Raw genomic sequence first — 18,325 nt, forward strand, 5'->3', positions numbered from 1 at the left:
AATAGAGTTGAGGAAAATCAAATTGCCCAGCTATTTTTGGCTCCTGAGTGATCTGGTGAAAGCATCCTCTAAAGCATCGCTGGTGAACTGCCCACGAGCTCTGGAAAGGCGGCAGTAGTGCTGTTCCTCTGATCTGAAGGGCAAAACTGACTGATCGCGTGCTTGGTCACTAGCTTGGAGCAGATCTAAAAACAGAAACCCCAGGCCTCTGGAAGATACCTCCACGCCCACCCCCGGCTTTGCTGCCTCTCTCAACGCTTCTTTCATCGCAGAGCTCAGCCATTGTAATGAGAGCAGTGGGATTTCTGACACGTGCCTGAATAAGAGAATGTTGGTGCCATAACCGTGTGCGTGCGTGCGTGTGTGTGCGTGTGTGTGCGTGTGTGTGGATGCCTCTGTCAGTCATGGGAAATCTCATGAGAGATGTCTTTAGTTAGGTCCTCATGAAGCCTAGAGTCCATGTGAACGTTAAGACTTGACATCTCCCACAGAAAATGTGGGCAAGGAAGTTCCACGAGGCTTGTCCTGACTGTCCTGTCACCTCCCAGAACGTTTCTGGTTGGATTTGCCACCTGGGTACGGGGACCGGGGAGGCCCTCCAGCCCCGCTCTGCTCTGCGGAGCCCCCGCTGGAAGCGGCTCCAGATTCTGCTTCTAAGTCATTGAGAGGCTGACTGGGCTGCTCTCCGCCATGGGGAGAGCGCGATTAAGTTGGCCTCAAGACCCAAAGACTGAGGTGGGGGGTGGGGGGTGGGGGTGCTGGGCCAGGGCGGCACAGGCCACGTCGCCACCCGTGCGGAACCAGTGTAAGCCACGCCGTCCTGGCGGTTGAGCATTTCACACTGGAAAATAGGCTCCCTTCGGGCTAGGCTCCCTTAGGATACGGACCTGTATGTCCTTTGCCATCGACTCCCTTCTCATAACAACCCTCCATTTCCCACACGCTCTGCCCCACTTCCCATGCTCGGGGTGGGTGCGGTCCGTGGACACCCAGTAACTGGTGGTGGGACTCTGAGAAACAGAACCACGTCTGCTGTCTGGGGCAGGAGACCACAGAGCAGGATCTCGGCCAGCCTCTGCCTTAAAGGAAATCTTTATTAATTATGTATGGTTCACAGATGTCCTCTTAAAACCCCAACTTTCTAGAGAAGCACAATCCTCATGAGTGGCTTCAGCTTTGCATCATGAGTCTTGTATTAAAATCCAAGTGGTACAATTTGTTTACACTATGATACTTTCTAAATAAACTCTTTTTTTAAAAAAAAAAAAAGTCTGGTCTCTCCTTAAATGTTACAGCAAAACAGATATAAAATAGACAATAAATTATAGTTTATATTTACAAAAAAGCTGTAAGTGCAAACAGTTTTAGATCATAAATGTATTATTTAATCAGTTTAGTATGAAATTGGCTTCCTAGTACATGATTGTGAAAAAACACTTTAAAAATATTCTACGGTTTCTTCCGAGTCTTCCTTTCTACAAGAGAAACTGGGATTCGGGTTCATAAGGGCAAGCCCGCTGGACCCCTCCTGGTGGCGGGGGTCGCCTTCCTCGTTTCCTCTCCTTTGCTGGGTCTGACCCCGCCACCCGGCACGCGGTCGAGGAAAAGGCAAGGGACCGTTTTCCTGAAATGGGTGAAATCCTAGAGCCGGCCTTCCTGGGGCTAATGTGCTTTTTCCAGAACCCGAGAGGGGCAGGGCCGGCCTCGGGGCGCGGTCCGTGGCCAGCACCGGTGTGCGGGGCCACCAATGGGGGGACGGGCCGAGGTGTGGGAGTGACACAGCTGCTCAACCGAAATCTGTGTCCCACACCCGCGGGCCTCCACCCTGCTAAGGGCAGCGACAGAAAAGGCACTTCCACGCGGCCCCGGGGGCGGCCTGGGCCGCACACCTGCATGAACTGCCCTTCTCGGGGGGGCAGCCCCCCACCCAGTTCCAGTTGTGACAAACTCCGGACCGGGCCGGCGCCTCAGCCAAGATCACTCTTCCTCCTCTTAGGGTCATTTCCCCTGTTCACTCACACCACAAATAGCTTCATCTAAAGCTAAAGCTAGTTTGGGTGGGCTCTTGGGGGGGGGGCCTCAAAGCGATGCTTCTGTCGTTACCAGACTCTACCGCCGACGTCCAAACCCTGCTCCCCGCACACCAGCGACTACCCGCGCCCTTGACCGTGTGAGCAAATTCTTCGGAGGCCCTGGGAAGCCGCTGGGGCAGCGGGGCACCAACCGGCCTGGGGCCCCTTCAAGGCCGCGCCTCCCCCGTCCCCGTCCTCCTTTTTTTTGTTTTTGTTTTTTTTTGTTTTTTGTTTTTTTAAGGCAGATGTTATCTGGGAACCCAAGGCTGTGTGTGTGTCCCCAGCAGCTGGTTTTGAGGAGTTAGTGGCATCCACAAGCTCTGACAACCATATTCCGGTATTTTTTCAAGATGACATTGGAGTTGTCATCAAAGTAAAGAACGGAGATGGCGTTCAGCTTAGTTGGCGCGCAGCACGGTTTGGGGACGTACTCAGGATTCATGAGGTGGACCTGTTGCCAAACAGAAGGGGAGAGGCACCGTTAAGGAGCCACACCTGGTCGTGGCTTCCTCCTCCCTGCGTGCAAGGGGCCCCCGGGTGCTCACCAGCGTCTGCACGATGGCGTGGTTCGTCGCGTTCATGTGCGCGTTGAGTGGGAAGGAACATTCTCCATCACAGTAGTTGGCGGCATAGCCCTTGGGTGCAATGATCCAGTCCTTAGTTGAAGGCAAAGAGACACAACCTACGATCAGCATGTGCCTCTTACGTCATCTGTGCTCTCAGGAATCCTGGGAGCGGATACCCCTCGCCCGGGACAGCTGGGCACACAAACCCTGGGAGGCCAAGTTCATGTTCAGGCGGCAAAAGCTAGGGCGTGAGCCTCGCCTATCTGGCTCCAGAGCCTTCTCTCCCTCCGCAGGCCCACAAAGCCTTCAGTCGCTACCCACCTGCTAGGCCTGGGAGCACACAGGTGGGTGCTTAACGCACCTGGACCCACAGGAGCGGTCATCATAATGCCACCTGCTTATGGACGTTCTTTCCTATCACTCGTCACCTGTAACTCGCTTCTCAGAAACTAGTGGTGGTTCTCAGGTGTGGGGCTAATCGTCCGTGCTCTTCTAGATAATTCGGAGGAGTCCATTGAGAGCCATTGGACCGTTAGAGGAGTTTCTCCAACCCTTTCTCAAAACACCAACAAGGTCCAAGTCCGTACGTGCCTCATGGACTTTGAAAGACCAGGGGCAGAGCACCGGGAGCTGTGGGATTGATTCTGACGTACACAGAACGTGGGAACCTGGCTACCTGGGAAGGTTGCTGGGGGCGGGGCGGGGGTCGTTGGGGCACTAGGAGGCTGGCCCTTCATCCGCCTTCTGCCGGAAGCCCAGCCTCCGGAAGAGCTCGCAGGTACCGTCCCATGAGGAATCACCTGGGCCCTCAAGCTCAAGATCTTCGAGGACAGCCGCTGCCATCAAGAGGGAAGGGCCTTGGTCTCCCTTGCTGTCCAGAGAACTCACCTGCCATCCCAGGTCTTGGAAGCTCACATACAGCTCATGCTTCCTGCAGGCCGTTTTCAACTCACTGCTGTTGTAATCTGTCAGAGGAGAGCAGAAGATGCGCCCATCAGCTCATCCACTCTTTCACTTCACCACTAACGTGGGGCGGGGGGCAGGGGCGCCTGTGGGCCAGGCCCCGTACCAGGCGCATGACGGCGGGGAACGACGCCCCCGCTAGATACACGTGTGGTCCCCAAACAGCTGTCAGGCTCTCAGTGGCCTCACTCAGGCCACCTTGTCCATGCAGGTGCAAGTGCTGGGCCACTTGGCACCCGGTACATGATCACGGACTTGAGTGGATGTCCGCTGTGAGCCTCTGCTGTATGCAAGGCCTGCAGAGGGGGCACCCGGGATGCCCTGAAGCCCTCCTCGGGCTCCTGACTTGGGAGACCTCGTGTTCACCAGACAACTACCCTAGGTAGGATGTGCTGTGATTCCCACAGGGACAGCCTCGAGGCCACACCGGGGCTGTGGGAGAGCTGGGCCCTCACAGGAGAGCAGCCTGAAGGGAGGGCAATGCAGCAGGGCCTAACCGAGAGGCCCGGGAGCCTGCCAGGGAGGGACACCCCGCGGTCGAGATCACGTCCCCAGTCTCACTTCCAGCGTTGAGGCCGCTGACCTGCACCGAACCACAGGCTCCTGGGACAGTGGAGCCTGGTGGAACTACGCGGGATGTGCACACCTGGCCTGCGCGGGGCAGCCGCTGCGAGCCTGGCCTCACCTAGAGGAGTGTGGGAGCACCTGGACCATTCAGGCCAGCGGGAGCAGCTCTCCTAGGAGGCGTCCTGTGCTGGGCGCCACGGGGAACAGGAGGCTGGCTCCCTCCAGGAACTCAGAGGCCTCAAGGAGTGGCGTGAGACCATGAACTCACCCAAAACAATGTGGATGCTACGGGTAGGTGTCTGGGGAGTCCCACGGGGAGTTCAGAGAAGGGTCACGGTTAAGGGTGGGAGCAAGAGAAAAAGTGACTGGTTCTGGTGGAATGAGTTGTAAGGACATGGGGCGATGAGTCAGGCGAGATAAAGCCGGGGAAATGAGTGACCTGGAATGGCAACCAGCATCAACTGGACTTTCTACCAGAGGCATTAAAGTAGGCCTGTGAAGGCGTTTGAGCCAGAGGGGCCTGCGACTGGCTTTAGGAACTACTGTCATAGTGAACCATGAGGCCAAAGGATCCATCCTGTGCTGGTGTCCAGAGACATCAGAAGTAGCCTCCAGAGAAAGGGTCTGAACAGACTGAGCTACCCAAGCGCCCCAAGACTCCAGAGAAAGCTTCTTGATCTACAACGGACTTCGATGGATACAAGAGCAGGAGGTCCCTTGCCCGCCACCTCTGCCCTTTTTAATCACACGAGCCAGTAAATCACCTAATTGTTGAAAGCCTACTTGACCTAGGTTCCCTGCTACCTGGACGCCTAGGCCCTGAAGTAAGATGGGGCGTGCAGATCTCACGAGTTTGGAAGGCAGAGAATCAAAGGGCACGGACACAGCTGTCAGCTCTCCGGGGAGGAGAGACCGGCCACCTTTTGAAGGTGATTTGCTCATTCTAACTTTATTCATGCTCCCTTCCTGTCTTTTCAGCTTGCAGGGCAACCCAAGCTGTAATTTCAAGTACCCAGAAGTTGAATGCAAAGCCACCCCGGAGGGAGATTTTCACGATGAAGACTCTCTGTAAAAAACGAAAAAACAAAAAAACAAGAAACCACCCACTACCCACCATCTACAAAGCAAGACAGGAACCTCCTGCTGAAAATAATCCCTCAAGAAAACAGCAGGCACACAAAGGAACTGTCCCAAAAGGAGAGTTAGGATAGAAGAGAAAATACAGGGACCGCAGGCAAGGGTCATCCCTGAGTGGGGTCACAAAACGAATATCTAATGGAAGGGATAAAATAAGAAACAGAAACCCTAAAGCAAGGACATTTTGGATAAACAACGGGCCAAAAGAACACGTGGATGTGAAAGACAAGAAAATAGAACTTTATAAAATTCTGCTGGAGAGACAAATGAAATGGATGGGTTAGATAGGAGATTAGACACCAATGAAGAGAGGATTAAAGAAGTGAACAACGAATTTGAAGAAATGCCCCCAAATACAGCTTGGAGTACCATGGCTTGAAAATAGAACTCTCTCTCTCTCTCTCTGTGAAGAGATAATGAAAGACAGAATGAAAAGTCCAATGCATTTCCAATAGGAGCTTCTGAAGAGAATATTGGGGAGTTATATTTGAATACAGGAATGCGTGGGAATTTTCTAAAAGTGAAGGAAGGCCAGGGTTTTCATATTGAAAAGGCTCAGTGAGTCCTGAGCAGAGTAAATAAATTCCTACCTGGCCGCACATGGTGACACTGGAGTATATATTAAATGCAGAGGAATTCTTAAGAGAATTCTGGTAATTCTTCTTATCTTTACCAGAAGATAAAAAGAAAATGAGCCACAGAGGAACACCAAGCAGATGGGCAGCCAACTGCTTTGCAACAAAAATACACACCATAAGCTGTTTAATACCCTGAGAACGATGCCATCAACCCAGAATTCCAAACCTGGCTATGGCAGATGTTTCCTGCATGGGCTACCTGGGTTCCAGTAACACCTCTCCCCTCTCACCCAGACAGGTGGGAATCAAGGCCCCATCTCCCATGAGGTAGCTCCTGCTTTTGTCCCCTGGTGACTGAGTATCAGCTTTTGACGAGAAGTCATGCAGATGCCCCCACCTTTGACAGCGTGACTCCAAGGGGAAACCAAGAACGGGTGGCATGGCAGTGAGTGTCCAGGGTGATAGCATCCAGAGCACATTCTCCTTGTAACCGGGTCGGAGCTTGATCACTTAATTCCCTATGTGTGGTTCTCCAGCCTTCTTGTTGGCTGGATGAGTGCCTGCTACTCTTATTTTCCGTTAGAGTCTGCTTCTTTTTCATGTAGTCAAGAAGGGCCTTGACCCGCTAAATGATTATTCAGTAGTTGGGAGATGGGGAGAGCAGGGCCCAAGCGAGGGGTCACTCTCTCATCGGGGTTGGTGGGCCTGGCTCTCTGTTAAGGTGTCGTATTTTATTTTATTTTATTTTATTTTATTTATTTATTATTATTATTATTATTATTATTATTATTATGGCTCTCTGTTAAGGTGTCGTATTTTATTTATTTTATTTTATTTATTTATTTATTATTATTATTATTATTGTTAAGGTGTCTTCTAAGCAGAGACCCGCAGGAATGTTGGGAGCAAGGCGGGAGGCTGTCTGGGGCAAGGGGAGTCTGCACGGTGGGAACAGCAGATGTGAAGGCCCTGGGGTGGCCTGCTGTAGAACAGCCCGGTGAAGTCCGCTCTATGTTCATGAAAGACCCCATCCCCTGTCTACCCACTGGGCGCACAGCCACTGGATGCTTCCCACTGCAGTTAGGCGTGGCCATGTGCCTCGACCCTGCCCACGCAGTGGGGAGGCAGGGAGAAGGGAGGCGTGTGCTCCCAGGCCTGGCCCTTCTGAACTCGACCACAGCCCTCTGCCCCTGCACGTCTTCTCCTGCCAGCTGCAAGTCTGAAGACTCCAAGGCCCCAGTTCCTTGCATTCTTGAAGTCGTCCTGGGTTAGATGATAAGTGATATGACTCCCCAACTTATAGTCTCAATCTAGAATTTTTTTTTTTGCTTTTTGTGCTGTTTTAATTTTTTTTAATAAATTAATTTTTTATTGGTGTTCAATTTACCAACATACAGAATAACACCAGTGCTCATCCCGTCAAGTGTCCCCCTCAGTGCCCGTCACCCATTCTCAATCTAGAATTTTCCTGCCTGATCAGGCCAGTTGGCTTGTGTCCCCACAAAGTAAACATTCCCCACAAATGCCTTCTCTGTGCTGGGACCACGATCTCCCCAAAGTCCAGCTTGGAATCATGAGCCATGGGAAAGACAGAGAGTTCTGAGGTGCCTTTCCTTCCAGGCCAGTGGACATGGCGAGGAATATTATAACCCGGGAGATACAAAAGCCATGAGGTTGCCCGACGGTTCCAACTCATGGGTCAGCCAACAGGTTTAGGATGGGGGCTGGCCGCCAGGAAGACCAACCAAGGTGTCACGGCCAAGGACCTTGCTTCTACCTTCCACAGCTCTAGCTGTCTGTGAGCCTCCTGCGAGTCTGACTCTGTCAATGCGCAACAAAGAGAACTTTCTCCGTAAGAACAGCTATTTCTTTTAGAGCTAGACACTGGCATTTTTGTTGTTAAGATCGGGGCCAGGGAGAGGAATGGAGGGATTCCACTGTTTTCCCTCCCACGGACCCTCTCAGGCTGCACTTAGGATGCCTTAGGACTCCATGTTGCGTGCGGGCAGAGGGTGTATAAATATTTGGGAAGGTCAGTGCTCCCCAAAATACCTGTGCCTGCCACCCCGGGGTCGGTGCCCTGGGTCGTACAGTGGAATTACACGGCCACGCACCGTTCCGTTGGGTTTAAGGAGGGCTGACGGATTGCGGGAGAACATTCTCCCACCCTGGCCGCTCGCTATTTGTTGAGATGCAGGGTCTGGAGAGGGCCGGGGAGAGCTACAGCAACAGGACACGCCCGCTGCAGTGGGGAGAGGAAGGCAACCCGGCTTTGCCCAAACGGGGGTTGCCAGGCACGGGGAAGGCAAAGGAAGAGCAGCCGCGCCGCTGGGCACAGCCACAGGTGGGAGGCCGGGCCACACGCCCTGAGGACAGCCGTCCTCTGTGGGACCCACGGGCGGCCCCACGCCCACCTGGTGAGACGCATCGGGGAGCGCGAGCCCCGTCTCCGACCATCAGGCCAGAGTCCTTGGAGCCGGGCCCCCGCTGCCCAGCTGAGTCTGCAGACTCTCGAACCTGGGTCACAGGGGAGGGGTGCGCACGCCGGCGACGCCATCGCCCGCCTCACCCCCAGAGCCCGTCTTCAGACCCCAGGGCTGCCCGGGCGTCCCCGGATGCAGATGTGGTGCAGGCTGGTCTGGGACCTGAGACACATTTTCGAGGAATCTGGCCTTTTCGACGTGAAATCTGGCTTCCGCTCGTTCCATGGGATTCTTCGGCCTAACGCGGAGGGCAGGCCCCGGGCGCAGGCCAGCGGGGAGTCAGGCGCGGCCAGACCATGCCCAGGGCGGCTGGGCTGAGGACGGGGCCGCCAGGGCCTGGCCACACGTGGGTTGGGGCAGAGAAACCCCGCTACCAGGTGACAAGACCGGAGGGGCACAGGAGCCCCCGGGACCCATCTCCTCCATATCAGACAAGGGCAGCTCTACAGCTGCTTCCAGCAGGAGAGAAACGCTTTCCCTCACAGGGAGCTGTGGGGCGGCCCCACGCTGGTGGGGAGGGGAGAACCTCGAAAGCCCCCAAAGCAGCCCTGCCTGTTTGCCCCCTAAGGGAGGAGCGTCTGGCAAAATCCTCCGGCCTCTGTCCCCGCGGATGCTGCAGAGCAGAGCAGAGGGGCTCTGGGGGGGCCGATGCGGGCAAGGGCGCGCTCCCCGCACAGGCCCCCCGCACCTCGCCAGGCCTTCTGGGCCGTGGAGCAGCGGTGCAGGCCCACCTGGATGCCCCGGGCCGAGCGGGGCTGAGCGCCCTGGGCCGGGTCCTGGCGACCCTTTGTCCTTGGTCTCAGGGCCGTGGCCCTGACACTCAGGTTCATGGGTGACAGTCCCTGCCCTCCCCCCCACCTCAGCATCCGGGCTTCCCTGCGATGCTCCAGGGGCGTTTCCCCCAAGGGCAAGAACTAATGAGACTAACGGGGCCTGGCTGAGCCCTGGGCCACCTCCCCCCCGCCCCCGTCCCCGGGACCCCGCAGGGGGGCACTTCTGGGGCTCAGCACGGTGAGGACAGGGTGCTCCTGACCCCGCTGGAAGCAGGTGGCGTGCCCAGCCCCGCTCACGGCACCCCTGTCCCCAGGCAGTGGCCACGGGCACTGCACACGGGTCCTGCCCAGGCACGAAGGACACATCCCGCCACCCCGGAGGGGAGCCCCACTCCTCGCGGCCGCCCCCCGGAAGCTGCACACACCGCAAAGCCCACCGGAGCCACACGACGGGAGGCCTTGGGCCCGGCCACTGGCTTCCTCCTGCCACCCACTGGCCACATGGGACGGGACCCAGGCTTCCCGGGCACCAGGGGCCAGGAGAGTCTCGGGGGCACGAGTCCTGTATGAGCCGGGACAGCACCGCCATGACCCTGACCCGCAGGGCAGGCTGCGAGCAGGAAGGCTGCGTGGCTGGCTGGCCCCAGGGGCACCACGGGGAGGAGCAAGGCAGAGAAAGGACAAAGTCAAGGCAACCCACGAAACTGGGGTGGGGGGAAGCAGGCCGGGGCTCCTGTGCGGGCTGGACCCTGTAGGCCGGGCTCCTGCGCAGCAGGCCACACACCTGCCAGCAGCTGGGGACACAGTGACACGCCCCACGGGCCCCCAGTGTTTGAGCCCAGGCTACAGGGACTTCCCAGAGGAAACTCGTATTTTAGAGGAAACAATTCGCGGCTCTCATTTCCCCTCCCTCCTAGAAGGATGGGGCCAAGAGAAGCCCCGCCGTGGGAAGGGCCCCTCCGCCTCCACTGCCCTGGCCCCTCCGTCCACATCCCCTGCCCTTCCAGCCCACCTCATCCAGACGAGGCTCTGGCTCCCCCTGAGCTCACGGGGTGGCCGTGGCGCACACGCCAGAGGAAGCCCAGGTCCTCGAGCCCTGCTGCCGCGGACAACTGCAGGTGGGGGTCATCTCACAGAAAGCGGGGGCGGGGAGCCTGATTTTCAGAATCTAGATTTTGTTTACAACCAGGATGGTTAGACTGGGTTCGAGGCAACCGGGAGGTCCTGTTCTTTTTGTGGGGCCAGGATTTCAAGATCTCCTGCTCCGTTACCTTGGGTGGACTTTGGTCTCTTCTCGGCCTTTATCTCGATTACCAAAGAATGCAGAGATTAAGGGTCTTGAAAACAGACAAAGGCTTCTCTCGAAGACTGAGCACTAAGACTCCCAGTACTTTAAGCACCTCTGCTCTCCCTGTTCCCTCCTAGACTGAGTCTCCCGGCCCCCAGCACCCTCTCAGGAGCTGGTAGTGGTTGAACTATTCCGGCCTCCTGCAGCTCCTGGTCATGCCTGTTACTGCCTTTCAGCATCACCTGCCATCAGGACATTCATAAGGGGTCAACCTAGGGATGGGGTAAAGGGGAACCTATCACTCCTTGACACCTTTTATCCCAAAGGAGCTTAATGGCAAGTGAGAGTCAGGTATTATAAATAGGGAGTCGACATGATTCTGTTGAATCACTAACGTCCTGTCTGTCCGCCACAGCTGTGGAGAATTAAGATTTGCTTTCTTTTAGAAAGCCCCAAATGAGCCTCTACCTCTTGACCAAGACATCTGGAAGCCAAGCTGCAGGCCCTAAAATTTTAATTTAAGATCAAAATGACAAATTACAATTCCCAATTCCTTTGAAGAGCCATAAAGAGCTAACTCAAAGCCCTGACCCACATCCATTCTTCTCCAGCTCTGGATGTCCATGGGGGTGGGGGTGGGGGTCAGCTCACTCAGCGTTGGCATGCCAACCTATGCAAGCACATGACGACCTAGTGGGGACACTTGCCAGGAACTCATAGGCCAAATACACACTGACCGGTCAGGATGAGGCCCCCAGCCCACTGCCTGGAGTTCCCTAAAATCTACAGCAAGATTTCACAGTCACAACAAAGGACCCAAGCCACTATTTTGTAAGTGGTGAAGTCCCGGTTGCCTTTCTTATGCTGAAGATCACACTGAATGGTCCTAATCGGGAAGTTCAAGAGATACAAGATCAGAACTGGAACTATCAGTAAAGTCACTGGCATATCTATATGTACTAGAGCCATACTCCCCTCCCACACCCACCCAGGACCCTTAAAGACACATGTTTTGCTGGGTTGGAAAGACGTGGAAGGAGGAAGGACTCTGAAATGCTAACAAGTAGCACTGGAAGCAGCAAAGGACTCCTTCCAAAGGACAGACAGGGTCTTGAAGGCTCGCTGGTTCGCAGACGGTTGGCAGCGGTGCGTGGTGGCAACAAAAACATCAAGGATGAAAGAGGCCTGAAGATCACCGAATTTTACACGAATTGTTAAAAGTGGCAGAAAAGTTCCCAAACCCTCATCTGCCAAAACCAAGAGCAATTCCAAGTCACAGCGTTGGCAGCCAGGGGATTGACATGGCATGGCTGAGAACCTCAGACTCACATCGTGTTAACAACTCCCTCTGCAGTAAGGTCCGGAAAGATCCTGGGAAATTAGCTCGACTGGTGTCTAGAGCTTCCACATGGAACCTTCCCTCAAGGACGTTTGTGCACAGTCCTGGTAGTGAACTGGCCAGGTGGTATCACAGGCCCCCAGAAGATGAAGCAATGAACCGCAAGAGAAAGTTACCATAAAAGACGGTGAATGGAAGCCACTAGAAAGATGGGAGCTAACAAACCCGAGGGCAGGCTGGCGCAGGGCAGTAGGGTGGTGGAACTGGAGGCTGAGAAAGAACTGCCAGATTCACTGGAATCCCCAACGGGCTGCACAGCACGGCTTGGACCATGACTCGTAAAACATGTGCAAAAGTGATCAACAATACTGTCCAGATGAGATCCAAGCCGCTGGAGAAATGCGACACAGCCAACACCCGTCATTCACTGGGAGCAGACAGCTGCAGAGAAGCAGGGGCAAGTGAAAACCATCCAGGGAGCCTTCGATCCAAACCCACACTTCGGTGCATGTGTTTGCAAAGTCCGCCTTGAAGGCCAATGCAGACGTTCGAGCAGATTCTGGTGGGCGGTGGGGAGGAGGCCGACGGGGCTCTTGGCCTTTCCCTCGCTGCGGACTTGCCCTGTCGGCCCAGGCATCTGCAGCTCGGTTCCAAAAATAGCCGCACATTTCCCTGCCATGTTTCACCCCGATGACAGGCAATTTGATGGATTATGTTCACTTCTCTGCCCAGATGCAGGATGGTCTCTGATGGGCTTCCGGTGGTGGTTGTCTCAGCGGAGAAATATTAATTCCCTGGGAGCACTCTGTGGAAGAAGGGGGGCAGCAGAGGCAAAGTAATCTCTTCCTTCAAACTTCCAGAAGATTTCCAAAGGGAAAGTCCTGCCTCGGGTCACACCAGAGAGGACAACTTTCTGTCTCAGCTGCGGCTCCCCGCTTCACGAAGGTGGGCAACATCTGGTCCCACGGCGGCTTGGCACAAACCAGACAACCCATTTCTCTGCGTAGCAGGCTGTCTTTCTAGAAATCCTTTCTCCAGGAGCAACCTCTCCCCTTGTACGTCTGCTCCCATTAATGGCAAGGATGAATAAGGAAGAAAATGCCAAATATCTAAAGTAGCACTTCCGTGGGCCCGACCTGAGCAATTTCTCGACCAGCTTCAGAGGGTCTTTGAAGACACTAAGAGGGAAGGAGGGTCCTTCCTAGTAACACTCTCTTCGGGGGTCTGGGCCTTTGAAGGAATGAGGCCAGAGGTTCCCGTTATGAACTCTCTTGTCCTAGTACCGCGGGAAGGAGCAAAGCATATGGGCAAGGACCAGGCTGGGAGGCGGGGGTGGGAGGACCAAGAAAGAGCAGATACGCTGGCCTCTTAATACACGTTCGATTAACTTTCATATTCCTATTTAATAAACTTGTCAAATGCTAATTTTAAAAAAAAAAGCTGAAAGAGACATGGAAAAAGAATAGTTGGATGATCCTGGTAAAACCCAAATCAGAGACATGTTTTTCCAATTACAAAATCTGTTGTGTGTACTTGGGGGAGGGGGTGTTGAATAAATCAAGTGAAATTTCAATTTTAAAAAAGCAATCAACATTTCAAGAGCTGCCTTCGTGTCTGGGGCCCCAGCGCCAAAGCGACCGCAGTTCATTAATGAATCGACGCCCGCCACGGGCAGCCTCCTTCATCGCGCCCTGAAGGGGAACGCGGACATGAAGGCCTCTCTTTAGCAGGCTTCCTCAGAGGCGAACAAAGGAAAGCAATCATTTCTTCTTCTTCTTTCTTCTGTTTTTAGTGGTAAACACGGGAACACCCACGTTGCACGACGCTTCCAAGAAACACGAGGATGACAAAAGCAGCGAAATGTCACTCACACTGGGTGGTGGATCCTCTAGCTCTACAGCTCAGTTACTCGTAAGAGGGATGGCTTAGTAGGTCAGAACCTAAAACGGAGGTGCCTCTTCCCAAAGAGAAATGGAGCACTCTGGAAAGCTGCGTGAAGTCTTTCTGGCCGCTGACGAGGACACTCTTAAATAGTCACCTGGTAGAACTGGTGCATCTTCCAGAAGCATCTGACATCCTTTCTCGGGTCCTAACATATGCCCTGGGCACCTGCTTCCTACAACTGGATGCAACTACTCTGGGCATTATGAGGGACCAGATCAAATACTTATTTAACCCCAGCAAACCGACTGAGTGTGCGTCATCCCCACTTAAAAGACAAGTAACCCGGAAGCTAAAATAGGTTTGCCCAACGTCACGGAATAGTAACAAGGGAAGCAACATCTCTGACTGCAAATCCCACCGCAAATCTTCAACTTCACGCTTGAATCCTGGGCCAACTCAACACTCAAGATGACCCAGGACTTGTAAGCCTTGGCTTTAGAGCAAGATGCATCTCTCTGAATTTGGTGCCTACTAGCGATGTGAGCTGATATCAGGAAGCAACACCTGCTCCCTCCACTTCATGTTTTGATGAGTGGACTTCCATATCCCTTTCTAGTAAGACACAGCATGGGGGGAGGGGGAACACCTCTGAAGGACTACTGAATTGACATTCAAGCAGTAGGATTTCTTCCTCTCTCTAGTCCTTGGAACCTGCCTGTTTGGGGCAGGATGAGGCTGACCCCATTCCCTAGCTCAGAGGTGAGCACCTGGCCTCAGCCTGGTTTTCTACAGAAGCTACTACCACGAAAGAGATGTTCTCTTCTGAAGCTGAGGTTACCAAGTGGGATAAAATCCTGGGACTACCGGTTGCCTCCACCACACAGAGATGATGGTCTTTCTGAGAATGCCACCAATAAGGGAAAACAGAAGAAGAGAAGGCAAGGTAGGTCACACTGTGTGAGCCCATGAATCTAGCCAGGCCTAAGATAGAATCCACAACTTCCAGTTCAACGCACCAATGAAAACCGGTCGGAGATGGTCATCGGAGCTGAGTTTCCATCACTTTCAGCCAAGAGCATGGACAAGTACGAGTCCATCTCACACAAATACACCACGTTTGTTTGTATGCCACAGCCTCCCAGGAGTGACACAGCTAGAAGAAAATCTAGGTGTTCTCAGGACCTTTGTGTGAATGAAAGAGGAGTTGGAGAAATCTCATCAAACAGAAGGACGCTCTTCTAGAAAACCAGATGCTCAGGTGTCTGGCCTGCAAACTCAGTCCCCGGAGAACAAACATCCCCTTCTGATGGCTCTAGGAACCCTTCTAGGTAATTGGTGGCTGTGATGAGGCGCCTGTAGGCCTTTGTAGTTCTGGGCAGAAGCCAGGTAACAGCTGACACCATCAGCACATCCTTGTTCTCATTGAGACCTGAGTGCTAACCAGGCTTCCTTTCTGGAAAAAAAAAGGGGGGGGGGCGGCTCCACCCAAACCTACCTGAGGCGCTGGAGACCCGTGACACATCCTGGGACTGGGTAGAGCGATTGCGGCTCTGCTGGCGGCGCCGACCGGGGGCCGACCTTGTGGTGCGCACGTGGACCTCACTCACTTTGAAGAAGGCCACCATGAAGGGCTGCTTGTCGTAAGGCCCATCTCTGCCCACCAGGCCTGCGGCTCGGGGGTTGATGGGGAGTCCTTGAATGCAAACCACAAAACTGGTCTTCAGTCCATGGAAACTTGTTCCTATAAGCTGCATAGCTGAGCCTCCCTCACTGCCCAGGTGTCAGCCACAAAGAAGGAGCGTGAGGGAAGAGCACTAGGCCTTCTCAGAGCCCTGCTGCCTCCCTTTGGATGGGCAAAATCAAAACACTCCTTCCAAAGCTCCATGAAACCAAAGCAAGGACTGGTGTGAACTCCCAGGCCCTCCCATTCCTGAAAGGCTTCCTGATGCAACCGTTCTTTTCTGATCATATGCCTCCCAAACAGGGAGGTGACTGACTTCACAGGCAGTGTGTGCCCCGTCTGAGGACCTGTGTGGGGAGTCTGAGCTGTTGAGCTTTGGTGCTGGGGGAGTAGGGGGTGCTGGAAGGGTTTCTGTGCAAACCCCCCCTCCCCGGCTCCCCACCCCAGCCAACAGTCAGAATGTAGCCTGGCCTCCCCTGCCTCTGTGAGCGGTCTTCCCATTGTTACTGGAACTCAGACCATCTACTTATCTCCAGTCCTTCCTGGAGACCTCCAGGAAAGATTTTGCTTTTCAGTAGCAGTTATGAGGGAACAGTCAGTGAGGTCACCCCAGAGCTGTGGTCTCCACCGGAAACCATGGCTCTATCCTAACTGTTGGAGAGGAAATGGAAGAAAACTGTTGGCTGATTTTGGCAAACTTACCATCCCGAGTCACCACGCTCAGCTGTAGCCCCATGTTGTGCTGTGGGGTCACGACCCACAGATTGCTAGTGGCTGTGATGTCAAATTCCAGCCAGCCTTCTTCTGAGGCCCACACCATGCGGGTGTCCAACAAAAATAGGTCAGAGTCTCTGAAAGAAAGAAAAGATGGTGTGGTGAGTCGCGTGCTGCCCTCCCGGCCCACCCTCTCTGTCCTGCCTTGGCGTTAGGATGAAAACACCAACGTTGGGTTACGTGCACACAGGAGGAGCCACGCACAGTGCCCTACTGCAGCTCTGGCTCGCATGACACACCGGACACATGCATGGCATGATCTGGAGAGGAATACATGCTAGGGAGCTTCACAGAAATGAGTTTTCTCCCCAAAATACATAGATCTCTCAACTTCATCAAAGGTTTTGCTATGGCTGTTCACGCCAAGTCTTTCTTGGAAATAAGGAAGGGAGGGCAGGAGGAAGAAAGTAAGTCATATTGTTGTTTACTTTATGGTAAACTAACTCTAAAAAAAGAGCAAGGAGGGGTGTGAGGGAAAGGATTGGGAAAATATTAAAATCAGGATTCATATGAGCAAAAAAAAAAAAAAGGGGTGTGCTTTGTTCATTTTTTTCTTTTGTAAAATGAGGACCCGACAATCTTCATATGTTAGTTCCTGTGAAATAAGGAGAATCAAGAGGCCACATCAAATCTGTGAGTAATCATCAGTTCCTTGCTTTTAATTACGGCCTTTGAGCAGTCCATGCTGAGTGTGGGCTCCTTTCTTGTGTGGACGGTGTAGCTGTGGGTGGATGTTGAGTGATTTTAAAGTTCATCCCGGTGCAGCTATGAGCCATGGCTGGGCTTCTTGTAGGAAAACCTGGAATCCATTCTTTCCACTGGGCTCCAAAAGGAGTAGTTTTACGTATGTATGTATTTCTTACAGTTTTCAACTAACATAACCCTGGGAGTTGTGGGAAGATGGATGAAGGTTTCTTCCCACTCATGCAACACTTCATGATAGAGCAGTGTTAGGGGACAGTCCCCTTCGTGTGTTTCAAGGACACTCTGAATCTGAGCTGACATCCCAGGGTCATGGGCATGAAATGGCCAGGCACTCCCAGGACAGGGAAGGGCACCATTTTGGCCATGGAAAGATTGAAATCCTCGGGTACCATCTTTTACAGGATAGAAAAATTACTAGAACCCTGCATCATTAGGATGAGCACTGCAATGCAAACACCGTATGTTGAAATTGGTTATAAAGCGCTCTTGTGCACTTCGTTCTCCTATCAACGATCCTGAGAGATGGTTGAGGATCACGATCCCCACGGGACGGCTGGGGAATCGGACTCATCCTTGAGGTTGTAGCCGTGCAACTAAGATCAAAAGCTGGTAAATGAAAGAGCTAGCTAGTTAAAAGCAGCAAGCATGTCCAGTTTTCCGTACTGTGCCCCTGCTGTTCGAGATTGTTAAGAAAGGACAACCCGTGGCAAGGGAGTACAATTTCTCTCTGCCCCATCAAATCTTCGTGAGGCCAGTGAGATGTTGGGAGTCAAAAGTCTTAGATTTCTGAGGGGAAACAATTTTTCCTGTTTACGTGGCTTAGAGTTAGAAGGAAACTCTACCGTCATCTTTTCCAAGCTTAAAACAGTAGGTACAGCTAAAAGGAGTTTACTCAGCTGCCGACCAGAGTCTGCGGGGGGCCACATGCGGGCCTGCCATCTTTAAAGCACTCCCCGACGTGCATGTGTCATACCTCCTGTTGAAAAATTACCCCCCAGGCCCTAGGTAACTGTGAGCAGGGAGACAGGGGGTGTTCATAGAAAACAGCAAGAGCGGACTGCAAGTCCAGAGCTTTGAAGTGAAGATATAAAAAGACATAAATTCTCTTCTGGAAGGTTGGAGAAGACCCTCATCCAGGAAAAACACAGACATGACGAACAGCACTGTGGGAAAAGGAGCCCTGGTCCCCCGGCAGGGCAGGCACGTCCTTCTGGCACTCTCTAGAATGAGAGTCCAGGGCGCCAAGCTGCCCCTGAGTGAAGGGGGTCACTCGTCGCTGTTTACAGAGCTTAGGTGACACACCTGTGCACCTGGCAGACAATTCTTAAAGACTTGGCACGAGGATGCAGAAAACTACAGTCTGAGATAGGAGGGCGGCGGAGCTGGTACAAAGAGCTAGAATGAACTTTTATTTGGAAAAAGTAGGGTCTATGAAGAAGGAAATGGGAGTCATTACAGGAGACAGTGTGGGGCAGGGTGGAAGTCCATTGTCCCACAAAGGAGAGAAAGCAGAGA

At 53.5% G+C, this 18,325-nt stretch overlaps 1 protein-coding gene across 1 annotated transcript in view; it reads right to left on the reverse strand.

The window, feature by feature from the left end:
* Window positions 1–112: 112 nt before the first annotated feature.
* The window catches only part of BMP6 (bone morphogenetic protein 6), a 152,843-nt gene continuing 134,630 nt past the window's right edge, over window positions 113–18,325 (reverse strand). Inside the window, exons 3-7 of the mRNA XM_055321841.1 lie at window positions 16,034–16,182; window positions 15,146–15,343; window positions 3,527–3,603; window positions 2,618–2,728; window positions 113–2,523 (exon numbers count right to left, since the gene is read on the reverse strand). Of these exons, the coding sequence (XP_055177816.1) occupies window positions 2,374–2,523; window positions 2,618–2,728; window positions 3,527–3,603; window positions 15,146–15,343; window positions 16,034–16,182 (685 nt within the window). The 3' untranslated portion in view covers window positions 113–2,373. The remainder of the gene's footprint in view (window positions 2,524–2,617; window positions 2,729–3,526; window positions 3,604–15,145; window positions 15,344–16,033; window positions 16,183–18,325) is intronic.

This window comes from Nyctereutes procyonoides, unplaced genomic scaffold, assembly GCF_905146905.1.
Source record: "Nyctereutes procyonoides isolate TBG_1078 unplaced genomic scaffold, NYPRO_anot_genome, whole genome shotgun sequence".
In the NCBI taxonomy this organism is placed as follows: domain Eukaryota; kingdom Metazoa; phylum Chordata; class Mammalia; order Carnivora; family Canidae; genus Nyctereutes; species Nyctereutes procyonoides.